The sequence below is a fragment of the Misgurnus anguillicaudatus genome, chromosome 6, assembly GCF_027580225.2.
Source record: "Misgurnus anguillicaudatus chromosome 6, ASM2758022v2, whole genome shotgun sequence".
In the NCBI taxonomy this organism is placed as follows: Eukaryota; Metazoa; Chordata; class Actinopteri; order Cypriniformes; family Cobitidae; genus Misgurnus; species Misgurnus anguillicaudatus.
In genome coordinates, this window is record NC_073342.2 from 25,714,031 (window position 1) to 25,740,994 (window position 26,964).

The 26,964-nt window shown below is 38.3% G+C and overlaps 1 protein-coding gene across 4 annotated transcripts in view; it reads left to right on the plus strand.

Moving 5' to 3' along the window:
• The window catches only part of banp (BTG3 associated nuclear protein), a 54,026-nt gene extending 30,759 nt beyond the window's left edge, over positions 1–23,267 (plus strand). For all 4 annotated transcript variants that reach the window (XM_055192500.2, XM_055192502.2, XM_055192501.2 and 1 more), the window contains exons 12-13: positions 13,579–13,719; positions 22,445–23,267. In XM_055192500.2, the coding sequence (XP_055048475.1) occupies positions 13,579–13,719; positions 22,445–22,567 (264 nt within the window). In that variant the 3' untranslated portion in view covers positions 22,568–23,267. The remainder of the gene's footprint in view (positions 1–13,578; positions 13,720–22,444) is intronic.
• The last annotated feature ends 3,697 nt before the right edge of the window (positions 23,268–26,964 follow it).

The window sequence follows — 26,964 nt, forward strand, 5'->3', positions numbered from 1 at the left end:
CAACACCTATAGTAATTTAGATATTTTGTAACCACTTTGAGAGTCGCAGGTCTATTAAACAGGTGTTCCTTTAGCTCATTTAATAGAGCGTGGTGCTGACAACACCAAGTACTTTGCTGTAAACACTTCACACTACATAGCGCACTCGAACCAGCCTCAATAAAGGCGTTTTCCAAGTCTTACCAAATTTAAAACGCATAGATAAACATTTTTTTTTCAAATTTTGAAATCATGTATATTTTTGGTAAAATGATCCCAGGAATTGTTAGGAAAATGTCAGTCATGAGCTGCATACCTGCGCTGTGTTCAGTTGATGTAACCGTTCCCTCTGTAAATGTGTGTATATTTATATTGGTATGTATGCAATTATGCCCATTTTCGATCCAGAACTTCGTGTTTCCTCTATCCTGTATTGAAACCAGATGTGTGCATCCATAAAGTACCTTTTAGGATCTAAATTCTCCAGGATTTACTTTGCAATTCAAGTTTTGTCACAACAGAACCTTGGGGCTTTAGTTCAAACTCCTACATGAATGAACCCTGTTAATTTAAATGGGAATGTTTTTCTTTTAATGTATGAAATGACGAATGCAAAGGCTTTCTGTGATCCCAATGAGCATGATGATGCTTTCATGTCTGTATTAGCATTGTGATAACAGAGTTTTGGAGGCTCATGTGGTAATGGCAGGGATACCGAGGACTTTCTCAAGAAAATCCCTTAACTGCTTCGAGGTTTTATGCTTCTAGGTTTTTTGATTGGAGTAAGTACACCAATCAAATGCTCAATCATGCTTGCAATCCGAGAAATGATGTTTTCTCAAGCATCTCACCTTTTGTTTTACCTCCAGTTGGCCACAGTGACAACGCTTGTGCAACAAGAGGCATAAAATGATCCACTGTTGCTAAAGTGATGTTCTTAATTTACAGCACATTGCTTCATTAGAGACAAAAAACAACAAAATTTGAAGGCGGGCCTGGACTGTGCGCCTTCCACAGAGGTTGCTCCAAGGTCACACAAATATTTGACAAGTTTGCAACACATGGAGTGGTTCACCGTAGTCTGTCAAATCTGCAGTATAATTAGAAACACAATTAAGACGTGACACTCAAAAGACTTTTTATTACAATCAAACACGAAGGCAAGTTTTTTCTTCTTCACGAGAACAAGCTTTGCAGTTCAGCTTATCTACATGTTGTATTTGTTGTGAAGTAAAGTCTTTGTTTCTGTCAGGTGGATTTTTGGGATCGCATGTCTGTTAATGCTGTGACTTATTCTATGTAAATTTTTTCCCAGTGGTTGGGTTGGTCCATATATTACCTAACCATTGGCTGCCCTTTCTTCAGATAAACTAAAAAAGATGAGGTTGGTACGTTTAATGCTATTGTTAGCAATTCCTATGTATTAGGCTCTTCAGGCTATGCCGTCTAGATGCTGGCATCTTGGTACACATTTCTAAGATTCTGTAACAGAATAACTTCGAACAGCACAGATCAGCAAGTCCATTAAAGGAATATTACACTTTCATAAAAAAATCCTGATCTTTTATTAAACCCCATGTCATCCAAGATGTACAGTACTTTGCAAAAGTCTTAGGCCACCACCACCAGACTTGTTGTTTTGGACGTTTTAATGTCCATCCATATTTTTCAATCTATTTTATTAAGATACAAACAGAAAATACAGGAAATATGTACAAAAAATGTCTTCTTTAGGCATCATCTGTGTTTAGTGTGACCTTTCTTGGCACTAAACACATCTTGAGCGTTGTTGAGCAGAATGAAGTAAAAATTAGCCTGACGTTGCCATACTCAATTCTAGTCTGAATTTGAGTCTGATACCGCTCCATTGAGCTATAATTATGAGGCGTGTCTCAACCGAAAAATGCCTCTGCACTCAATTGGATAGACCTACGACCAATCAGAGCAACGGAGTGTGTGACGTATGTTGAAATTACGTCTTTGCAGCCTGACCGAACTGCTAGTTATTTCGCTACAATGACACTAACATTGTGATTATACTGAGTTAGCGAATGTACATCAACACCTATTATGTTTACAACATTTCATTTATATCACAACATGAAGTATTTACTAAGTCATACAGTAAGACTATCTCTTACCATTTGTACGTTAGGTGAACTTCATCCACGACGATACCCATTACGTTGGCTTGAAAATATTGGAGCCTAGCATGTCCCTCCACTTATTCAGCAACCACAATTCCGGGCTTCCGAAAAGAAGCTGGCAACGACCGCTAATTATATCCATCTCGTCGTGCACGCTGAGTTGCATCGCCGTGATAACGTTAGCCATTTCAGTTGCGACCAACTTTTGCCGAATAGGAAGGACGGCAAAAACATCAACAAATGCCCTGCTCGCGTTTCTCTGTTCCTCTTTTAAAATCAATGCTCTGTCGATATCTTTTAGAACAGACTCAATGTCAGAATCCACACATCTGAATTCTACAGCGGCAGCCATTCAACACACGCGCTCTTTGGTGACGTGGTTGATTACGTTACTGTTGATTATCTGTCCATCATCGTATAAAGCCCGTCCTGACAATTTAATTGGTTCGACCAGCATTTGTCCTAGCATAGTAGCTCCTCAACGCAGAAACCCCAGACCGATCTTCCCGTTTTCAAAATCTTGTGAGGGAGCTAAGATCGGCTGGCACCCAGGCTAAGTAAAAATACAAATTTCTTTAAAATTAGGAATTAATTTTATTTAAGTTTAAGAGATCCTGCAGTTTCCTGCTATTGATCAAGTGAAATGCGAGTTTACCCTAAAAACTTGACACATCAGTTTACATTTTTATACAGTTTTTAATACTACATACACATTTCCTGTATTTTCTGTCTTCTATTAAAGAAACTGATGAACAAGTATATATGATTACTATAACATTCCAAAAACAACAAATCTAATTCTGGCATGGTGGCCTAATACTTGCACAGTACTGTATGTCTTTCTTTTAGGAAAACATTTCATGATTTTTCTCCATATAGTGTGGACCTCAATGGTTTGCAGTTTCAATGCAGTTTAAAAATTGATGGTATAATGGAACTTCAAAGGGCTCTAAATGATCCCAACCAAGGCATAAGGGTCTTATCTAAAAATTATCGTAATTTAAAAAAAAAAGTACTTTTTTGTTGAACTTATATTTTATTTTGAACCCCAAAACAGCATACAACACAGTATGATTGCCTGCACAATTATTACATTTTAATTACATCAGGCACATTATCTAAATAGTAAAAACAAATACAAATAAATAGGGAAAGACAGAGAACGACACATGAAGGATTAGGGCTGGGCAAAAAAATAGATTCTTCGATTAATCGTTTTTTAAACGTGGTCGATTAAAAATCGTTTCTTAAAGGCCACGAATCGATTTTTTTTTTTTATAAAATAACCTGATCCTGTTTGATCAAGGAATGTGACTGTTTTGACTTTTTCCAGCATACATTTTTCATCTTGCATCAAAATTGTATTGTATTTAACATAATTGTATGCATTAGAAAATTAGAGATGTGTTCTGTTTTAATGTACCCAAGTGTACCTAAAATAAAAAATAGGGCTGTCAAAAGATTAATCGCGATTAATCGCATCCAAAATAAAAGTTTGTGTTTACATAACATATGTGTGTGTACTGTGTATAATTATTATTTATATATTAAAACACACCCAATCATGTATATATTTAAGGAAAAAAAAATATTTATATATAAAATATTTATATTTATATATAATATAAATTATCGAAATGTATATACAGTGTTTAAATGCAAATATTTCTTAAATATATACATGAATGTGTGTGTATTTATATATACATAATATTTATACACAGTACACACGCATATGCTATGTAAACACACACTTTTATGTTGGATGCGATTAATCGCGATTAATCTTTTGACAGCCCTAATAAAAAAGTGTAATATACAGGTTGGTGGCTCTTAATTTCTTTTTATTAATTACCCACTTGTAAACTTGTGTTCACTGTTCTTTTTTATATAGTATTTGTATTAAATCTATATTCATTGAGTTGAATCGAGAATCGAGTATAAAAATCGATCCGATAGCTTATGAATCGGAATTGAACCGAGAATCGAAATCGGATCGATCCGATAGCTTATGAATCGAAATCGATTCGATCCGGAACATCTGAATCAATACCCAGCCCTATGAAGGATGTGATCAAATAACATAAAATCACTGAAGTATAAAAAATAAGTACTTTTTAACCACAACTTCTCGTCTTGCACTAGCCGTCTGACGCGCCGGCGTAACCTTACACATTTTGTAATCATGTTGAAAGGTAATGGACCGTTCCGAAGTTGTTGTATGTGAAACGATACTTATTAATGTCTTTGTGTCTGTTTTTTGTATAAAATGGTTTTCCATATGTAACGTGTGACCTTTCGATGTGATTACGTAATAGGTAAGGTCGTGCTGACGCTTCAGACGGCTAGTGCAAAACAAGAAGTTGTGGTCTAAAAGTCCCTTTTTTTTGCATGATAATCGTTTGCGATAAGATAATGCCTCGGTTGGGATCGTTTAGAGCCATTTGAAGTAGGGATGGGCACGGATATTCGAATATTCGATCGGCAATAATAATTCGAATTTAAAAAATTATACTCTTTTACAGAATTAAATGTAAGATATACATGAACATTAATTCGTATATATTTCTGATTGTTTGGCAATGCAGATTGCAGACGAATTTAAGTTTTTTTTCTTTTATCTCCGGGTTTGGCCGCGCCGCGCCATATTTGGCAACTGGCTCAGTGAGGGCTCACGTGTTATTAAACGTGCTTCTCCGCCGCCCGCATCAACACATCATGAGAGATTTGTAAGCTTTCCGTTATAAAGTCTACTTTATTTTGTTAATAACGAGACAGACACGGAGAACGAAATGAAACGGAGAACATTTATAATATGCTGTGCTCTTTCAAAAATTTACCGGATAACTGCACACGGCAGTTTAAAGCAAAGCTCCGTCTTTGTGAAATGTTGTTAAATTAAGCTAACGTTAGTAACTTTGCATAGTCAACAATAATCTATCGAACCAACTTACGTTATTTGTAAAATAATGTTAAATACAGATATTCAATCTTGTTCAATCCGTCTGTTGTTTTTATCGGATAACCACCATCAGAAAGAGTTTTCTCCGCAGCACCGGCATTATTGTATCTAGTCAGAAGAACGGGCTTTCACCGAAGCAGGTAGGATAAATACGGTTTTCTTTATTCAAAAATACATGTTAAACTAAACTGAGAAGATATTTATATGGCGACTGAGCAGTCGGTTATGTAGATGCGTTTTTTCGTTTGCTCCGGGCTCTTATTTGGAGTCTGTTTAAGGGTTTAAATGATGATAGCCTACTTTGTCAAGTCCTCAAACTTTAAACTTCGCAAGTCCTCAAACTTTGCTTAGATTTGGGGTTAATGTATAATATTTGGTATAATATAATGTATGTAAGATCCAACAGTAATGAATTCATACTAACGACCGACTTGAAACTAAGGGTTTGACTCAGACTTCGCTCCGCATGGGGTTTTAACGCCTTTTTTTCTGTAGGATATTTTTTAAGAAGAATTTAAAATATATATATATATATATATATATATATATATATATATATATATATATATATATATATATATATATATATATATATATATATATATATATATATATATACATACAATTTACAATGTTTTTAACTTAAAAATACATACATACATATACATACAGAATATAAGTTTAGCTTGTTGTGGATATTTCCTAATTATAAGCCTTCTGTGAAATTATGACAAAATGAAAAATACAAAAGACGCATGTCTTAATTAACATAATTTAAATAAACGAATATTCGAATATTCGTTCTTTATGAGCTTAAATATTCGAATAGTAAATTACTGGAAAATGCCCATCCCTAATTTGAAGCTGCGTTGAAACAGCAATTTTAGAAAAATCCTGGAATGTTTTCCTCAAAAAATTTCTTTTCGACTGAAGAAAGTGTCGTTTTCTTTTAAAAAGCACTGCTTTCAGGACTCAAGGCTGTGTTGAGTTTTTGTGAATACGGTACTATTGGTGATTACAATCGAACCTTTGAACTTTCAAAGCATGAAATAAGAGGTACATTCGAGTTGAAGACTACACATGTGCCCAGTATGCTGTTTATTAATACAAGTTTGTTTGTTTGAAGACGTTTGTTCGAATGTGTTTGTTCAGTATTGAGGTTAAATTTGACTTTAGATAAACATGATCAGGTTTGACACTACAGTTCGTTGTCTGATTGTAGGAGGATTTGCTCCAGAATTGATGTTGGACTATGAGAAGTTCACTCAGTGCTTTGTTCTGTTGTCTCTCTCTCGCTCTTTCTCTCTCTCGCTCTCTCAGAATAGCTAGGCCACATCTGTCCTGGCTTAGGTCTATCCTGCTCCAGATGCGCAATGCTTTTGGAATCAAGTAAAATTTGGGCGGAAGTGTTTACCTTTCCAAAGAGACTTTTTTTTCAACTCTTGAGGCTTTGAGGGAACTGTACATGCTGGTGGGAAGCTGGCTTCTTGCACAACACAGTTTGTTGAACTGTGAAAAAATGATCCTTTTTCTAATCCATTTGCGACCTGTATACACAAGCGTATTTTCCAGAAAAAACGTCTTGTTCCTCCAAGTTAAGACTAGTAAATCTAGAATTAGGGAAAATGAACTTATGTATGGTTTTAATGTCTTCATTATCTGTTGTTATGGCACGGATTCTTGTGCACTAAAGACGACAATGATAATATATGGAACTTGGGAGGAGATCTCGTTTGCACAGTTGATTGTTATGTTTCAGCAAGGCCGCAAACGAAATGTTTTTTGCATTAGGCTGCTGTTGTTTTGTTCTTTGTTGTCTTTGCTCCAGTTCCTCAATGTGTTCGCCGTCCTGCTCTGCTGCTGAAGGCATTACTACATAAAAGAGAGATTTATTCTGCGTCCTTTTTCTGTTTCCATCAACCAAAGCTGACAGCGTATCCCAGCTCGCTCTGCCAATTTGTTTGGCGGCGTGCCTGTATGGAGATAGCAGATTTGACGTTCGCCTGTTTTCGACAGAGGGGAGGCCGGGCACTGGCGGCTAATGCGATCTTGGAGAACCCTTGAGAAAAGGGCATGATCCATTTCAATTTAAACTACCTTTCAATATGAAATCAATCCAGCCATGAGGGAGAAGGCAAACAACCGGCTTGGTTATTTACTCTGTTGACTTTGAGAGTTTGATTTACACGTTAATGACAAACAGAACTGCGATAACTAATGTCTCAAACAAGTCCTTTGATTTCTGACAAAGTCAGCAGACCTCATGCAAACACACCGGTTTGAGATGGTACGCATGTTGTGACATCATGGCCGCTTTTTAACCGCAACCCTTTTTATTTTTTTGTTGACATACAAGTCTCATAAAAAGAGAGCATGAGTGTACGACCTCCGTGGGATGAGTGTTTTGAATTAGTGTTACTTTTTTTTAATTGTACCCGAACCTGGTTCCCATGCTCTTCAGATTGATAGAGCAGGGAGACGTCTTTAAAAAGTTGCAGGACCGGAAATCAGACGATGAGAACGCTGTCCCAGCATAATAAAACTCTCGTTGTGTTTGAGTCACACAGCTGAAAAACAAGTCTCACTTGTTGATTTAAAATATTTTGCTGTTGTCAATGAATAAATCCCCAAAACGCACATTTTAATGCGAGCAAAGAGTGTTTTAATCTTTTTATGAGACCCAGTGGTTGTTCCAAAAGTTGACACAAGATACATTTTGAGCAGTGTATACTTGAATTTTCCGGATAAGAAACGGGTGTTCCTTTAGCAATGTAAATCCCATGGGTTTGATTCCCAGGGAGCACACATATCGATAAAAATGTATACCTTATGGATAAAAGCATCCGCCAAATACATAAATGTCACTTGGAGGGTTCCTACGGGTCTTTGAAAGTTTGTGAATCTGGGCGGAAAAAAATTCAAGGCCATGGGAAGTTTTTGAAAGTATACATAGATAAAGATTATTGAAAATGCTTGAAAAAATAATCCATATTATTCCCTGTGTAGTGTAGGATAATATCATAAAAATTCTAGACTTTTTAAGCACACGTGCTAAACTGTAAATGCTTATATCGTCTGTATGTGAATGTTGATTCATACCAAAATGCTTTTTTGCATAGTTGTGTTTGACACATTATAAAACTTCTCCGGTTACGCATGTAACTGTTGTTCCCTGAGAAGGGAACGAGACGCTGCATCTCCCCTGCCATTCCTGCGTCCCTGTAACGCCGTCTTTGGCAATATTTCAGATAGTGATATACTTCCTGGTTCTCGCGTCGACCTGTCTTTGTCGTTAAGCCTCACCATTGGTTGAATTTGATATACACATTCCGACGCACTTACCCCTGGAGGCATCCCCAAAGTGTCACCGCAGTGATGCAGCGCGAGTTCCCTGGAAAGGGAACTGTGACAGTGTATCTTAAAAGGTAACACAATGTAACCTTGCTCTCACTTGAAATGTGTCCCCACATTTAGTCCTTGAATTTGAGGGTATTGGATCTGGACATTCCTTGAAGGTCCTTGAATTTAAAGTTAACTAAGGTGTGGGAACCCTGCAAGCGTCTCTTATTTTGAAGTTGTTTTTCTGGTTCAGATATATGATGGAATGTAAAACTCGATCCCTCAGCTGTGATTTTACCCGTCGTCACACCAACCGCTTACTTCACAAGATGCCCATATCTCTACGCTGGTGCATGTGTTTGTGTTTAAGACCTACCGGTTTTGTCTCATTTAAACCGAGTCATCATCGCTGTACATTCTAATTACTGATGTAGGATTTGACTGACAGAAAATGCTGCGGCACCATTTCCCCATTCCTTTGGAGACACGCTGGGCATCGCGTTGGTTCTCCCCGACCTCCAAGCATGCGACTTCAAAGTCGATGTCTGGGTTTGAAACCGAACTGGATCTGAAATTGGGGTTAGTGTGGGATTTTTCTGCAGTACAGCAGATTTTCTCTTAATTGGGAGTGCATGGTCGTTCTGTTTCCAGTTGTGGAGTCTCCGATTTGGTCGTCTATGCCCACACTGGTGCTGAAAGGCGGCAAAGAGATGTCACGTGTTGGAGTTGAAGAACGATTAGCGATAGTTTAGTCTTCTATCTTGGATTGCAGTTTGAATGAACGTTGCCCATGTGGAAGCGAGCGAGAAATTACTGACTCACGTTCAGGTTTAAGATCAGCGCCAGTAATTGAAGAAGAATTGGAGTTTCCAAAATGACCACAATGGAGAGTCATGATGTGTAATCAAATATTGAACATGATACGTAAGGGTACGCGATCGTGCATGCCTTTGTGTGTGTTTGAGCCTCGTTTTAGATGAGTAAGATTTTGGAAAACATGATGGAGTTGTGCTCAAATGTGATAGCTCAGCTGGATATTGGGCTGTGTTATGATACAGCGCTCAGATACAAAATACTCAGATGTCAAACCACAGGATGAAATCAGCATAACGTGGATTAGTACATGCAGTGTTTGTGAAGAAGTAAATCACTTGCATGATTCGAATTTGCAAACGCACTGCAAAATTTACTTTGATACATACTTTGCATGATACATAAGATAAACAATACCTGTCAGAACATTTAGCAACTATAAGGATAATGAAGCAGACATTCATTGGATCCTGTAAGGCAATGGGAAAACTGTGAGCAAGTGTTATAGGTGTTGGTTGATAAATTGTTCTTTATAACATCTGATTAAATTGACTCACATTATTAAGCTGTGAACTTGCTGCAGAAAGGCTTTCCTACGGTTATTGTTAGCTAATAGGCCAAATAATGACTCCATTAATATTCTTAAGAAGCCAGAATTGTTCTGCACATTAATTTATTGCTGGTCTTACTACATTAATGTCTTGAAACCAATTAATTTGGCCTGTTTAAGAAAGTCTGTTAACAAAAATCATATCCAATATTCATAAGCAAGTCTTTAAACTTCCTGGCAGTGTGAACAAAAGGGAAAGAAATGGAAAATGGGAGCACATGATGAGTGATTATGATGGGCAATAATATGCTTTAATTATTTTTCTACAAGCCATAGAAAAGGTGAAAAAATTTAGCAGATTAATATCTCCTCTATTTAATTTTGTCGGCATACTGAACAAAGGGGTGATTAATATGCCAGTAAATGTTTGAAAGGAACAATCGGCACAAGGAAAATTAGAATGGTATTAGAATGAAAAGCATAGCAAATATTTACCATAAGATGTACACAATACATTAATCATTTCCATATTAAATCCATGTTACATCTGAATCTCACTTTACACTTTAAAGGCGGGGTGCATGATCTCCGAAAGCCAATGTTGATATTTGAAATCACCTAAACAAATACGACCCTACCCCAATAGAATCTGGACCTTATTTTAATAGACCCGCCCCACATATACGCAACCCAGGCAACGATGTCTGTTAGTAGACACTCCTCTTACTGCTGATTGGCTACAAGTGTGTTTTGGTCATCGGCGCGACTCCCTTTTCCAAAGTGTTTTTCAAAGAACTTAGATTTTGGGAAAAAAACACACAGTCACAGTATTGCGTATTAGCTGGATCAATCAGAAAATAGCTTTTTTCCCCCTATATTTAACTATTCCTAAAATGCTACATTTTTTGGGGGGTCTAATATGTTTGGCAAACGAAACTATTCGACCCAAATTGGGAAAAAATCTTCTTTCTTAGGTACTTTAAAATGCTTTCACACATTTTTAAATAAGGGTGTGACGAGATTAAATGTGTATCGCAAAATGAATTAGGTCACAAGATTTTTCGTGGAGGTGAAATGCTGTCCGTTTCTCAAACAAAAGGCTGCATCTTTTGGAGGTCGCATTTGTAGACTGCATACATCATAAAGACTGTCTTATTACAGAAAGTTTACTATTATATTTAGTTAGTCGTAAATTGTTGTAATATGCTTATGACTTGCTTAGTTAGAGGATTAGTCAATTTTCTTAAAAAAAATCCAGATAATTTACTCACCACCATGTCATCCAAAATGCCGATGTCTTTCTTTGTTCAGTCGAGAAGAAATAATGTTTTTCGAGGAAAACATTCCAGGATTTTTCTCACTTTAATGGACTTCGATGGACCCCAACACTTAACACTTAACTCAACACTTAAAAGTTTTTTTCAACGGAGTTTAAATGACTCTAAACGATCCCAAACGAGGCATAAGGGTCTTATCTAGCTAAATGATTTTCATTTTTGACAATAAAAATAAAAATATGCACTTTTAAACCACTGACCTCACGCAATTGCGTAGTGACGTTGAAAGGTCACGTGTTACATATATGAAACGCACATTTTAAACAATAAACTGACCCAAAGACATTAATTAGTATCATTCGACATACAACAATGTCAGAACGGTCCTCTTTCTCCACACTTGTAAACACTGGGGCGTAGTTTCGCATACATCATCCGTGACGTCTTGACGCGATGACGTATTGTGTGGTCGCGCTGGCGCATCACAGGACCAGAGATAGACGAGAAGTTGTGGTTTAAAAGTGCATATTTTCGTGTAAAAAATGACAATCGTTTCGCTGGATGGGACCCTTGTGCCTCATTTGGGATCATTTAGAGTCCTTTGAAACTGCAATTTTAAACTGCATTAAAACTGTTAAGTGTTGGGGTCCATTAAAGTCAATTAAAATGAGAAAAATCCTGGAATGTTTTCCTCAAAAAATATAATTTCTTCTCGACTGAACAAAGAAAGACATCAACATTTTGGATGACATGGTGGTGAGTAAATTATCTGGATTTTTTTAAAGAAAATTGACTAATCCTTTAACTGAAATAAACCAGGCTTGATGACGTATGCAGCCTGCATATGCGACCTCAGGAGGATGCAGCTTTCTGTTTGAGAAACGGCCACTGTCCTAATATCAGCATAAAGTTACGTTTACGGCTAAACCTTTTGCAGTGCAATGTGCATGCATTATATTCTGTCTTTTATTGTGTGTTCTTTTTTGTTTGGGTTTCCAATAATGTTCGTCTAATACGCGTTTTGTTTCTCTCAGTGTCAGATGTGAAGTGTCTTAAACCCTCACTCGGAGTTTACATGATTTTATCTCTTCATGTTCTTGCTCAAGAATAACAGTGGCTATATCATTTCTATTGTAAAGAATTGGACATATATTAAAAATTTAAATGGATTTAAAAGCATTGTTTGGCTAAAAGTTTGCGTTTTCCCAATCTAAAGTGAAAATGACAAAAGAGGATCCGTTAGCCCCCTGCAGGCATTTGTTATAATACCTAATGTTGGTTTTTATTACAAAGGATACTGTAATGTGTTATATACTTGTTTTGAACCAATTATTATTGAATCATCATTATTATGTGTTTTTAAAGGTTATTGCTCCCTTGGGTCTATTTTATTATCAAAAAATGTCAAATTTATTATCAATTAGCAAATTAATTAGTTAAAACATTTAAAAAATAATGTGATTTAAGTTTCCATTCATTTATTTTATCATTGAGGATTTCTTAAAAAAATTAAAAATGGCGTCTCGTTTAGGGATGCATAACGATTAATCGCGAATAATCTATTGTAAAATAAAGGTTTTTGTTTACATCATATATTTGTGTGAACTATGTATAATAAATATGTATGTATATATGAATATGTACACATGCATGTATCATTTTAAGAAGAAAAAAAATATTTATATATTAAGTATTTATATAATATATAAATGTATATGAACATGTAAGCATTTCTTAAATATATACATGCATGTGTGTGCATTTATCTATACAAAGTTATTATACACAGTTCACAAACATATATGATGTAAACAAAAACTTTTATTCTGCTATAGATTAATCGTGATTAATCGTTATGCATCCCTAGTCTCATTCTCATGAACCCAATCTCGTGTCTCGTCTCGTCTCTTGAATTAAGTGTCTCATCACACCCCTATTTATAAAATGTGCATGCATCTATGCTGGTTGCATGATCTTAAAAGTTATAAATAAACGTTTGGTTAACTTTATTCTGTCTTTTTACTTATTCAACCTAACATCTAAATGCATTTGTTGCTATTTTCGGCAGAAGAGTTTCGGTTGACGAACATTTGGTGCATCCATAGCTAGCTCAACAGTTTTAGAGATTTCAGGAGCTTGAGTGTAATTGAAGATTAGTGCCATTGAATGAGTTTTCAGACCAGCTAGTTGTTTATGGTCATGTTAAAATATTTGCACTGGTAAAAGTTGGCACAGTTTGCAAGAAACCCTAAGTATCCGTGACTTCAACTGATCAGTCTCCATGTTAAAGCATGCGTTACTGGAAATTGTCACGTAGGAATTATGATGCTTAATAAAATGAATGTTTATTGACGATGGGAAATTTTAAGAGTGTGTTTGAACTCAAGCACTGGAGTCAGACACAACACATACATAAACAAATACAGGACTGTGTGAATGCTTTCCAACTGTGTTACTGTTAATCGACCATTCAAAGCCTCATTTTTTTCTTTTTTCTCTTTCTTCCTCTAGGTTCTGAGAGGACCACAGCTGATAGCGGTGGCGTCGGCCGACGGGAGCGGTGCGGTCGAAGCATCTCCTCTCCAGGCTAATGATATTCAAGTCCAATACGTCCAGCTTGGAGCAGTGACTGACCATGCTGGTGCAGTACAAGTAAGAAGACAAACATACATGCATGCCAAACAACTGCATCTTCATCAGCAGTTTCTTGCCTTTGATTGGTCACCAAAGGGAAAGTACAAGAGTTCACCGACTAGATGCGTAACTATTGTGCTAGCTATATTTTTGCACCAGTGTTGTAGTCAAGAGCCGTATTTGCTTTCTCACAACACATTCTTTCTAGAAATTCTGGGCAGCAATGTTAATCTACTTCACTTTCCCCTTTACCAATCAGCAGACCAAATCTGTTTGTTTTGCTCACAATAATAAATAGCCTCTAGTTGTGCTTTTCCTCTTGCCCTATTTTCTCTTTTTCCTTTGATCCTCCGCTCGCTTTCTGTCTAGTCCGCAGAGTTCACGCCTGCGTAATTATCCTACGATGCCGTCATCACGTCAGAGACGCTACATGGCGTGCAAATATATTCTAGCACACTTAGGGGTTTGACAGTCATTATGGATCACCACAAAAACTCGTGCTAGTCCCTGGAAGGGCTAAGCAGTCACTGCTTGCTCACTGTTTTATGAGGAGTCTTCTTCACACATTTTATTTTTCTTTGTTTCATCAAAATTATGATGAATGACTAGTACGTAAACTATTGTTGGGCGATATGCCCCATTTTGGGATCGTCTTATTGTCAGCCTGTGACAGTAGAGCAGTAGTTTACTCATGTATTTATTTGTTCATTTTATACTCATTTATGACAAGTCACTTGATTGATGGACAAAAAAGTCCTTCACTGTCATGACTGTAACCTTCTTAAAATAGATACCATTAATCCGAATGCAGAAAAGCCCAGGCGCTCTAATGCTGGGTTCACACCAATCGCGAATAAAGCATCTGGGGCGAATGATTTCAATGTTTCAAAGTCAATGTAAAGACACATTTATGCACATCTGGAGGTCTCGCGGGGCGAAAGAGGTGTTTAGCGCAGCACAGTAGACGCCAATCTGCCTCATTCGCACATCTAGTTTGCGCGAATGCCGCGAATTAAGCGTTGTCACTGGAAACGCACAAGTTGAAAAATCTGAACTTTGACAGAAAATTGCGCCAGGTTAACCAATCAGGAGCTTGCTCTAGTAGTGACGTGATTACAGGAAGCAAGCGTAGTCGCAGTAGCCCCTCCCATGACGCAAATTTCCACGTGAATGTCTCGAATGACTAGTATTTCACGCGCGAATAAAGCGAGTAAACTCAAAATGTTCAAGCGTCCAACTACGTGCGAATTGCTCTACCGCATCTGGTGTGAACGCACGGTAAAATTTCCTGCGTGCCAGGGAGCGGGAACAACACATTCGCTGGTTTTAACCAACAATCTGTCTAGTAGGAAGCCGTGCGTATTAAAAGTTTATGTGCGAGGAAGAGTCAGATTCATGCACATTACAGGAGGAGTCCATGCCGCACGTATTCAGGTCTGGGCAAGAGTCCAAGACGCGCAGATTAAGTCCAGATGTGTGCGAGAAGGAATCTGTGCGCGTTACAAGCTCTCTCGCACAAAGTGAAACTAAAAAACCCTCTCATGCGGGGAAAAGCACACAATGCGCATGTTAATATGAAACTAATTATAATAACCATCGCCAACTATCCTCATGAAAGCCTGCTATTGGCGATATGTCTGACGATCGTCAATACACGATACTATCATTTATCGACACAACCCTAACTAAAACTTAATTTTCTTTAATGAATAAAAAATGGCGAACTTTTTAGTCAGGAGTGTTGCCTTTTTGAATGTTTATTCGGATGTGAATTTGAGTCACTATGTATTTCTAGTAATTTTTTACCTGCTAAAAATTTACACAGGAATTGTTTTCCTGTCAATTCAGTATTTTGTAAATCTGAAAATCTTTTTAAAGCTGTCCTGTAGTCTTAAGTCATTCATTTAAATATCAAATTAAATGCTGTATTTGTCAGTATTTACGATAAATATTGGACGTAAAGGTTGCTTTTCCAACACACGGCATTGACTCATACTCGGAAACCGCAATGCAACAAACCTATTTTGAGCAAATGCACTATAACGGACTAAGTATACTTGGATTTTTACACGTCCGCGACGGTCAGCGTACAGTGATGCCTTTTTTCTCCGAATAGTATGCATTGTCTGATTGCGCACCATCAGGTTTTTGTAACCACGTTTACTTTGGATGCGCATGTTGCACATTTGGTATTCAGTATTGAAATTTATAGTATTGCGCATGTACCAAACACTTGTATACATGCACAAGTCAATTCACTATTCTACTAGTTGACATAACGTATAAAAAAGTTGAAATTGTTTAAGTTAGTTAAGTTAAAGTAACATAAAATATATGTGGATTTGACAAAAATGCTGCATTTTTACAGTGCCTTAAGAAGATGGCTGCACCAAAATGTATACCAGTAACAAAAACTTCTGTTCACCAGATTCGTCCAAAATAATTCTTCAATACATGCATTTATTTGTTCCTCATGTTTCAAGCATCATTGTACTATTACTAAACTGTGTTTTTATTAAAACATGCATTCGTTGTTCTTTGTTGTGGACCATCCCTTTTAGTTTTGAAAATGTTCATAAACATGCCACTAACACGCACTCCAAGTGTGTCTTTTGTGAACAGGGAATTTAAGTTATTCAGTAATAGGGAGAAGATTTAGGCTTTCACCACATTTGCCCTTTAAAGTGGTTAGGCTGGTACAACCAAAAACTTTAATAGTGAGAGATCTTTGGGCACTTATGGTTTAAATATTCTTAAAGAGCATTTCCTGCTTAAAATTGACTCTCTTTGTAGTTTCTTACCACCTGGTACCTGGTCTTACACGTTGGGAAAGCTTTGTTTCAACACTTAAATCTACATTTCTGGCATTCTTCCGCATTCCTTCACTGGATGTGCCATACCGTGGCCAAATTGGTCGTACGGCTCAAAAAAGTCTTGATGCCTTAATTCTGAAAAACTTGTTATCTGATTGACCTGCATTTTTCTTCGTCTCCGCTCTGTTATGATACACACACGCTTGCGGTTTGGCCGACCTTCAAATATGCAGCGTCTCATCTTCATCTAAGTAAACCCCGGAAACATGCTTGTGGGAAAAGTTGGATGATTGCCTCCTTACCCACCCCATCAGAGGGTCCTAAATTTACACACTTGTCGCTTTTCTTGGTGGTCTGTACACATCAATTCTGTCAAGGAAGGTTGTTAATGGTAATAAAGACTTGAAGAAAGCATTACGTATATAGTGTTTGGCATAAACCAACACAGTAAATCTTTGCAAAATCGATTTAAGATAACTGGCATTTTGTTTTGACTTGAGTAAAACAAACAGCTGTTCAAATCAGGAAATGAGTAACCATTATGGCATGAGCCTTGGTAGTTGTGGGCCAGTTTAAAGAAAAAGTTCAATTGAAATGAAAATATTTCCAGATATGTATGACTTTGTTTCCGTAGTCGACACAGACAAATAATTTTATATAAAAATGCTGTAATGTTATCTATGGGGGTCAACAAGTTAAGGGCTCATTATAGTTGTGCGTTGGTTCTACGGCGTAGCCTCGATGACGGTTGGTTAAGCGTCGGTTTTTATATATACTTCTGCGGCATCATCCGCGTCGACGTGCAAACACGCATGCGTAACCACACTAGATGCACGACCGTCAATGAAGAAACAGCTTGGCACGACTAAAGTCTTAATTTATAGTCGTGCGTAAGGTCTAAGCCGTAGCTACGCCGTAGGTTATCCGTAGCCTCTGCGTAGCCTGACGTGCATCTCGCCAAATTTTTAACAGCGAGTGACTGAGGGGCTGTCCACACGGAGACGCGTATCACTGTATACGTATAAATTTGTTATTGTATTGGCGTTTCATCCACACGGATCCGGCGTTTTGGGAGACTGAATCCGCTATTTTTTGAAACCGAGTCCTAAAGTGGATAAATCTGAAACCGACACCCTTGCGGTTTCGTCTGTACAGCCAATCCGTATATTTTGTGAAGCGAAAACGTCATCACATCACGTGTCGGAAGCGTCACACGTAACAGCAACAACAATAACGGCGGACTACGTGATTGTGTTCGTGCTACAGAAGCTAGCTTTATTACAGCAAAATCTATTGCTTCTATGCAATTGTGGTGACCAACAAGCGATAATGGACAACACCATACGTTGGTTACGCGCATGCTCAAAGTCTTCTTCTCCGTGTATAGTGTATATCTGTGGCAGAATTACAGCGCCCCATACTGGTCCGGCATATATACTACACCGCTTTCAGTCGGTTTCAGTGGTTTCGTGTTTACGGATTATTTTTTTAGAGCAAGGGAAAAAAATGATTGGATAGGGAATGCACCGGCTTCGTGTGGACATAGCCTGAGGGCGAAGCATTGGCCTGATCAACAATACTGTTTACTGGCTCGAATGTCTCTCACGCTGGCCCCCGGGCAGTCCTTTATGTTAAGCCCTGGTCTTAATGAAAGCTCTGTAACCAACTAAACACATGTTTCTGTCTTAGTGGTGTAAAACCGGTAGCCCCGCCCATGTAAAATCTAAGTAGTCTACAATGAACCAATAAAATTTCAGCATGGGCGGGGCTCTCAGTACGTTTTGATATTCTCTGATTACGTGATTGTCGTTTGCAGAGCATTACGCTTTCAATGTGGACAAATTGCCTTTAATTGGAAAATGGAGGTTGCACATGGTGTAAAGTTCGGAGACCATAATGCACAAAGTAAATTATGACTGTTTTGCGTGCGGTAAACGTTAATGAACATAACAAGTGGACCTCATGGGAAAAAAGTATGATATGATTCTGTACAAACCCAGGAAATGACATCAGATGCCTAATGACCAGATTCCTTTAAGCTATTAGCTTTAAGCCATTGCAAATCTCATGAATTAAGTTGTTGTCAATTAAATCATTAATTTCAAACTAAAACTATTCCAGGCAGCCGTCTGCTCGTACTTTGTATAGATACTCCGACCCCTCAGCTGGCGCTCAGCCCCTCTCCTGAGGTCACCGCTCTCCTTTGTGTGTAAATTTCAGGATTATTTAAATCGCTCTCATCTGGCGCGCAAAACATGTGGTAACGTTTACGCCAGCTTTTTTGTACGTGCACCCCATCGTTTTTCTTTTCATTTTCTTTTTTCCTCTTTATTTAATAGTTTCCATATCACACTTTTGATCACCGCTGATAAAAAACGATAAAAATAAAGAGATGTTTCCGTCCAGAAATGCCTGCTTTTCGTACGGTCTGACAGACTGAACGCTTCACCAAAGTGTTACACAAACTTTGGTCTTTTAAGTGCTGTACGTGTCGCTTATTTCTCTATTAAGTTAATTTATTTTATTAAATCGTGAATGTTTTACTTGTTTTTTAAAATTGCCCTCTTGTAAAACCACAAGAAAAACGTCCCGAGGGTCTTGCACTTACGCCCCAAGGTTAAAATCACGAGTGAGTGTCTTGTATCAAATCGACTGCTTTAAGGCCAAACTCCTGAATCTCGACAGCGTGCAGGTGCGCACTCCGTTCCCCTGGCACGTCTTGAGGAAGGAATGACTCACTCAACGTCTTCTGATGTGACTCATCCCATGTTGTCTGACTCTTCCATCACTCCCTCGATGCTTTAGGGAGTGTTTTTATTTTGGTGACTGAGATGAAGCATAGCCTTCATCTGACCCCCTTTTCCATCTTGTTGTTTTTCCACTCTTTGTTTCTGTTGCATCAATCGCTGTCAATGTTTTATTTGATTCAGCCTTCAGTGCCTCCATCAATTTTGTGAGGTTTCACGTGTTGTGCAGAAACACTTGTCTCAGACGGCTTTGCAGATTTTGCATAGGACATCTAGTGGTGACCTCACAATTGTAAAAAGAGATGGTGTATAATTTCCTGTCCAACTAGTGGCACCAAATGGAATTGCAACACTGATGTTTGGTTTTCTAACCCCACCAACCCTAAGGGAGCATGTACACCAAAGTGTTTGAACTTGGCTAAAAATGCCATGCAGATGCCAACTGTTGGCGCTTGCCAACGTTTTTGGAGCTTTGGTTGTTATAATACTTCTGTTTTGTTTATCAGTCGGTAAACAATGTGTGGTTCGTTGTTATGAAAGGGGCTGTTTACACTTGGTATTAAGATGTGTTTTCGTCGTTCAGATCACAAATGGACGAGAAAGACATATCACGTTCACACCTGGTATTTAAATCCGTCTCTTTTATCCACTTTTGACCGCTTCTGTCCTGGGTACTGTGGGGGGGTGGTCTGTGGAGACTGTAGGCAAGTCTCTTAAACGCGAGCTTATTATGGACGCAAACTAATGTGATGTCGGAGTCCGCTGCTTGTGTTGTAAGTGAGCATGCTGCAAGGTGTTTTGTACATGCATGTGTTGAAGCTTACTCTGAATTTTTAGTGCAATTGATGAAATAAGATCACGCAACTTTCACACGCTTGCAAAATGAAACTGCGGAGATTGGCCGCTTTGGTTTTACCAATGAAAGGCTAAAAATAGCGATGTACACTGTGTGTTCGCGCCAGAAGTCAGAAAAGACGTAAACATTATGTCAGTACTTCAGATTAGATAAATGGGCGGAGAGAAGGCAGTTTGAACACATTCAACCACATGTGCGTTTACACTTAAAAAGCAATCCGATCGAAAAGGTTTTCGACTACCTCTGAATGAGGCTGTTTACACTTGGCATTAACATGCGTTTTCATCGATCGGATCACAAGTGGATGACGTTAATGCCAGGTGTAAACGGTGTTCAAAACGTTTTGAGCTCGTCCACTTTCGATCACTTTCAACCACATTCAGAGGTAGTCGAAACCCCTTTCGATCAGATTGCTTTTGTAGTGTAAACGAACATGGGGTTGAATGTGTTCGAACAGCCACACGCGATCGCCTTCTCTCCGCCCATTTATCTAATCTGAGGTACTAAACACAATGTTTTACGTCTTTTCTGACTTCTGGCGCGAACACACGGTGAACAGCGCTATTTTTAGCCTTTCATTAATAAAATGAAAGCGGCTAATCTCTGCAGTTTCGTTTTGCAGGCGTGTGGAAGTTGCGCGATCTTATTTCATCAATCCGGTTGGAAATTCAGAGAAAGCTTTAACATATACATGTACAAAACACTGTGCAGCATGTTTAAGTTGCTTACTGCAGAAGCAGCAGACTACGACGTAATAATAGTCCATATAAACTCATCATTACTCCCGCTCGCGTTTAAATGACAGGAGAGGGACTCGCCCACCGTCTCGACAGACCACCCCCTCACAGTATTCAGGGCAGAAGCGGTCGAAAGTGGACAAAAGAAACGGATTTTAATACCAGGTGTAAACGTGATGTGTCTCTCTCCTCCACTTGTGATCCGATTGATGAAAATGCATCTTAATACCAAGTGTAAACAGCCCCAATGTGGTTGAAAGTGGACGAGCTCAAAACATTTCGAACATCGTTTACACCTGGTATTATCATAGCCCACTTGTTATCCGATCAACGAAAATGTTAACAGCCTCATAGTTGTCCAGCCCCTCCTCCACTGTGATTGGCCAGCCGAATGAAAAGTTACATTGATGAGTTGAGTGTTTCACCCAAAGTTGAACATTTTTCAAATCTGGGCGCTGGGAAAAAACAGACGCCAAGCGCCGGCAAAACCAGCAAGCAACTGGCTTTTTTTGAAAAGCGTAGCTCAATTGAAAACAGACGTCGGCCGCAGAAGTAAACTCCTTGATGTATACGCCCCCTATATCCTAACCTATCTATTTCGTTGAACTAACACAGTGGTTCTCAAACTGCGGGCCGCAAGATGGTGCCAGGGGCGCCCCAGTTTTATGACATTTTATCAAATAAATTAATTTATCATGAATTCTGTGCAATTAAACCTAAAAAAAAATAAGACTACTAATCAACAGCACTACTTCGTATCATTTAATATGTTTTGTTTAATTAAAAGTTGAGTTGGAAAACAGTTTCTTCTCATAAATTTTATTTGGGGGGGCCGCGAAGGAATGCGCCGTACACAAGGGGGGCCGCACGCTGAAAAAGTTTGAGAACCCCTGAACTAACAGGCTGTCCCACCCCAAATTTGTGCAAATTGTTAAAGCAATGTTACGATGTTGAAACAATCAACAATTGGCTTTCTTTTTGTTATTTTTGGATATTAAAGCCGCAGCCTCTCTGTCGCCATCTCTGTTTGAAGCATAAATTGCAGGTTACTTTAAATTATATGTTTGCGTGTTTTAAACAACAATTTCCCACAAAATCTGACAAGACAGCTCAACTTGCATGCCTTTATTATAAGTTTACCATTGTGAATCGGGGTAAAGTAAGAAGACAATTCTGAACCCTGGTTGTTTATGTACGTGCACAATAACAAAATAAAGTTGTTTTGCAGCTTTAAACCTCCTCCCCCAGGCTATAAATTGAATTGATTGCCATGCTGACATCCGAACCATTAGCATATAAACATGATCATCCGCTCTTATACATCAACATCTACTTAGCAGCAATACGACCCACCCTGATGAATGATAGTGTGAATTACATAGAGGTTAGCCAATCCGAACAGAGGTCATTTACATAGAGACGTCTTACAAGGTACAAAACAGGTGGTTTAAATCTTAAGGATAGAAAGGGGGTGGGAAATAATCATGTAATACTAAATTCTGCCAAGAAACTTTGACTGATGTTATATGTTAACCTGCTGGTGAAATAAACAATGAGCCGCTTTAAATTTCGCTCGCTCTTTGTTCGCAGACGGAAGCTTTGACTCCAGCGCTGCAGTCGGAGATGGAGGTGAAGGAAGCCATGCAGCTCCAGCAAGCCGAGAACGGAGAGGTGGTCCAACTCCAAATGCCCGTCAACACCGTCAACACATGAGACGTTCACACGCAGACCTTCTCATGCTTAATAAACATAAATATTCAGCAGGAGAAGTCTCGGCCGAGGAGAGCGAACACCAGAACTCTCAAACAAAGTCCAGTCTCCAGTCAAGAATTATTAGTAAAGCAAAACCAAGTTGTTTTAACGCGCAACTCAAAATTACTGTCGGTTCCCCACCCATAACAATCGTAGCATCCAATCTGCTTCGTAACATATAAGCAATGTTGGATTCATTCGGTTTTATCTAGCGTCGATCAAAGCAAAGTCTTTTCTTCATAAGCAAAGCAAAGAACTGTCGAACTTGGAGGTGTTTACATAATCCTACATGAAATCTCTTTTTGTGTCAATTCTTTTTTAAAAACCTTAGATAGATCTTTCAGTTTCGCTGTCCTTTCGTGATGTTTATTTTTACTTTTTTGCCGTGTGTGTGTATGGGGACGATATTTAAGGGCCGCCCTATTTCTCCCTTTATCAATATCTGATTTGTTTTCGTATTAGTTAACTTTTCCTTTATTGTACAACAAATAAACCTACTGAAAGTGTTGTGATGCATTTTTAGGGCAGTTTACTGAAACGCAGCAAAAACGACAACAACGATCCTGTGTTTATGTAGTATATGAAATATGTACTTTTTCATAAATATATATTTGTGTATGAAGGATTTGTTCAAAAAATATTAAATGATTTGTTGTTTTCATGCACTGTGTCCTGAGTTGACTATGACATCAACAAAACAGCATCTGCCAGACAGACTCTAGTAGGATCCAAGTTTTGGCAGGTCATCGAAATATTTTTCTGGCGTGTCTGGTGATAAAAGATGTGTGTGTTAGAGACTATGAGTAAGTGAGGAATGGCATTTTAGTACATCTGCAGTGTTCAGTATGTAAACTGGGAACTCTTACATAAATGCAGATTTGATAAGAAACGATATACCACCCAAGTACAGCGTGTGGAATGCTGTATCCCACAATGCAAGCGACTTGGACTGCTATTTTCTATTTACAAGCAACTGCCAGTTTTCACATCAATGAAATAAAATATGACTTTTAGAGGTTATTGGTCAACTGTTCCTGTGACTCAATTGATAGAGCATTGCATCAGCTGTGCAAAGGTCATATGTTAAATTCCCAGAGGATTCGATTACTGATAAAAACGAAGATGGAAGTCGCTATGTATTAAACAAGGGTTTAATACACTGTCAGGAAAAATAGCCCCTAGCTGTAACTGGGGCAGTACCTTTTTAAAAAGTACACCTTTGCACTTAAAGAGTTCATAATACAGGGTTCCCACGGGTCCTTGAAATCCTTGAAAGTTTGAATCTGGGGGAAAAAATTCCAGGTCCTGGGAAGTTGTTGAAAATATACCTACATAGATACAGGTCATTGAAAGTGCTTGAATCTATTTTATGCAAAAAGACTTTTTAAGCACACGTGCTAAACTGTTCGCTTTAAATGCTTTTATCTTCTGTATGCGAATGTTGATTCATAACAAAATGCTTTTTTGCATAGTTGTGTTTGACACATGAAAACGTCTCAGGTTACGTATGTAACTGTTGTTCCCTGAGAAGGGAACGAGACGCTCCGTCTCCTTGCCATACTTCCTGCGTCCCTGTAACGCCGTCTTTGGCAATATTTCAGATAGCGATATACTTCCTGGCTCACCATTGGTTGAATTTGATATACACATTCAGACGCACTTACCCCTGGAGGCGTCCCCAAAGTGTCACCGCAGTGACGCAGCGCAAGTTCCCTCGAAAGGGAACACGATGTAACCTTGCTCTCACTTGAAATGTGTCCCCACATTTAGTCTTGAATTTGAGGGTATTGGACCTGGAAAGTCCTTGAAAGGTCCTTGAATTTGATGTTAACTAAGGTGTGGGAATCCTGATAATAGTACACCAGACGCACATATTGGTCATCAAAGGGAAATCTCAAATGTATACATATCTGTATCTAAATTTTACATATTAGGGCACTGCCCCAGTGACTGCTAGGGGCCTTTTGTGGGGTCATATCATATATTTCAATTTCTTGAAATAAATTTACGATGTAATTTATACATCATATGGTCTGTATGCGAATGTTGATTCATACCAAAATTAGGGCCGGGCAAAAGAATCGATTTTTCGATTAATCAGGGTTTTTTTTACATGGTCGATTCAGAATCGATTCTCAAAGAGCAGAATCGATTTTTTTTTCATATTTTTTTCTGCAAACATTGAACATAAGATTAATGTTAATCAAATTACTAGTTTTCTTTACTAGATGTCACCCTCTTTTTTGCCTTGTGCAATGTTACCAAGGAGCCTGTCATTCTTTCATTCAGTGCTTCAAATGGTGGTTTTAGGTGCTTCATTGACGTTGATGCCACCTTCACATAAAAGTAAGCGATATGGAAGCATTTTAGATTTCGCAAGCAAGACGACAACGATAGTGTTTTTAATTTCTTTTTATTAATTACCCACTTGTAAACTTATTTTCACTGTTATTTTTTATTAATATAGTATTTGTATTAAATCTGTATTCATTGAGTTGAATCGAGAATCGAGTATCAACCGACCCGAGAATCGGAAGTTGAATCGAGAATCGAAATCGAATCGATAGCTCGTGAATCGAAATTGAATCGCTCTGGAACATCTGAATCAATACCCAGACCTAACCAAAATGCTTTTTTGCATAGTTGTGACGCATGAAACGTCTCGGTTAACGTATGTAACTGTTGTTCTCTGAAAAGGGAACGAGACGCTGCATCTCCTTGCCATACTTCTTGCGTCCCTGTAACGCCGTCTTCGGCAATATTTCAGATAGCGATATACTTCCTGGCTCCCGCTTCACCCTGTTTTTGTCGTTAAGCCTCACCATTGGTTGAATTTGATATACACATTCAGACGCACTTACCCCTGGAGGCGTCCCCAAAGTGTCACAGCAGCGACGCAGCGCGAGTTCCCTCGAAAGGGAACTGGAACAATGTATCTTGAAAGGTAACACAATGTAACCTTGCTCTCAGCCCAGTGACCCGCTAGGGGCCATATGTGAACCACAAAACCAGTCATATCATATATTTCAATTTCGTGAAATAAATTTATGATGTAATGTATTTATTTATATTAATTTATTTATGTTTGAAAAACTGAGTATGCAAAAGAAATGTAAATATTGAAAAAATTGTCCATATTACTTTTTAATATATTTATGTTAGGAAATGTACAAAATATCTTTATTGCGTAATATGATTTTTGGCATAAAATTTGATAATTTTGATGTATTTTTGCCTATGCTACAAATATAGCTGTGCTACATATGATCCAGGGTCATGTTTAGTGTAGGTTGATTCATAAACTGTTTACCCCAACAGCCTTGCAAAAAAGATCAAGCAGAGACCAAGATGAATGAGTGCATAACATGTTAAAAAAATGACACGTTGAAAGCATTACGTGATGATTTATGTAAAGGGATTGATTTATTTTATACAATCTTAACACATTAAAACAATAGTGATGAAATTCAGCGTTTGGTGATTAAATTACAATCATGTGTTGTGGTTACAATCTAATGTGCGGGTGTGATTAAAAGCAATGTGGATTTGTTAAAAAGAGGCCGGTTGCTCTGCGTTTGATTAATATTTATGTGTATTTTTAGTTCGGCTGAACATCGAGTCCAGAGATTTGGGGGTATTTTTTGTTGTTTGTTTTAGTTCTTTTACATCGTAACATTCTCCATAAGCCCCGAAAACTCCCACTTTGACTCCCTCATCTCTAATGGGAACTAGTCAACACTCTCCCCCGTATCAAAACATGGATGGAAGATCCCTGTAAGAGATCTTTTAGGTTTTATAGCACAGGCGCTGCTGGGCGGTTGTCATGGCGAAAGTACAAGATGCACTTGCGAGTTGCTAACTCATCCTGTCCCGCTGCTCCGGTGGGTTTTAATCAGATGCGTCTGCGCGATTATCATGTGCAGGGGCGCGGAAAACAAAAGAGTTTTTGGAACTTTGTTGAGTTTTCCCACGCACCCTCTAACATAATGGTGTATTTTGGAGCGCGTGCAGAAAGCAGTCTGTGTAATCGCTGATAAAAACATTTCTGCATTTCACTTTGTTTTCCTACAGTCTCAAAGTCTCCGATTAGCTCTCTTCTGTACGGCATCCATCTATCTCCCCAAAGGAATCTCTTTTTTCTGTGTCTTTCATAATTCTGCTTTTCTCACCCTCCCACACTTTTCTTTAGTTTTGTCTGTTCTGTTTTTTCCCCGTCCCTTTCCTGTGAAAAGCTGTATTGGTCTTGTCGTGTCTTGGGGATGTGGTCGCCCCTCCAAGATCATATTCTGACTCCGTCGTCTCTCTAAAGAGACCTATTCTGCTTTTCCTCTGTTTTATAAGATGGATGACATCTCTCA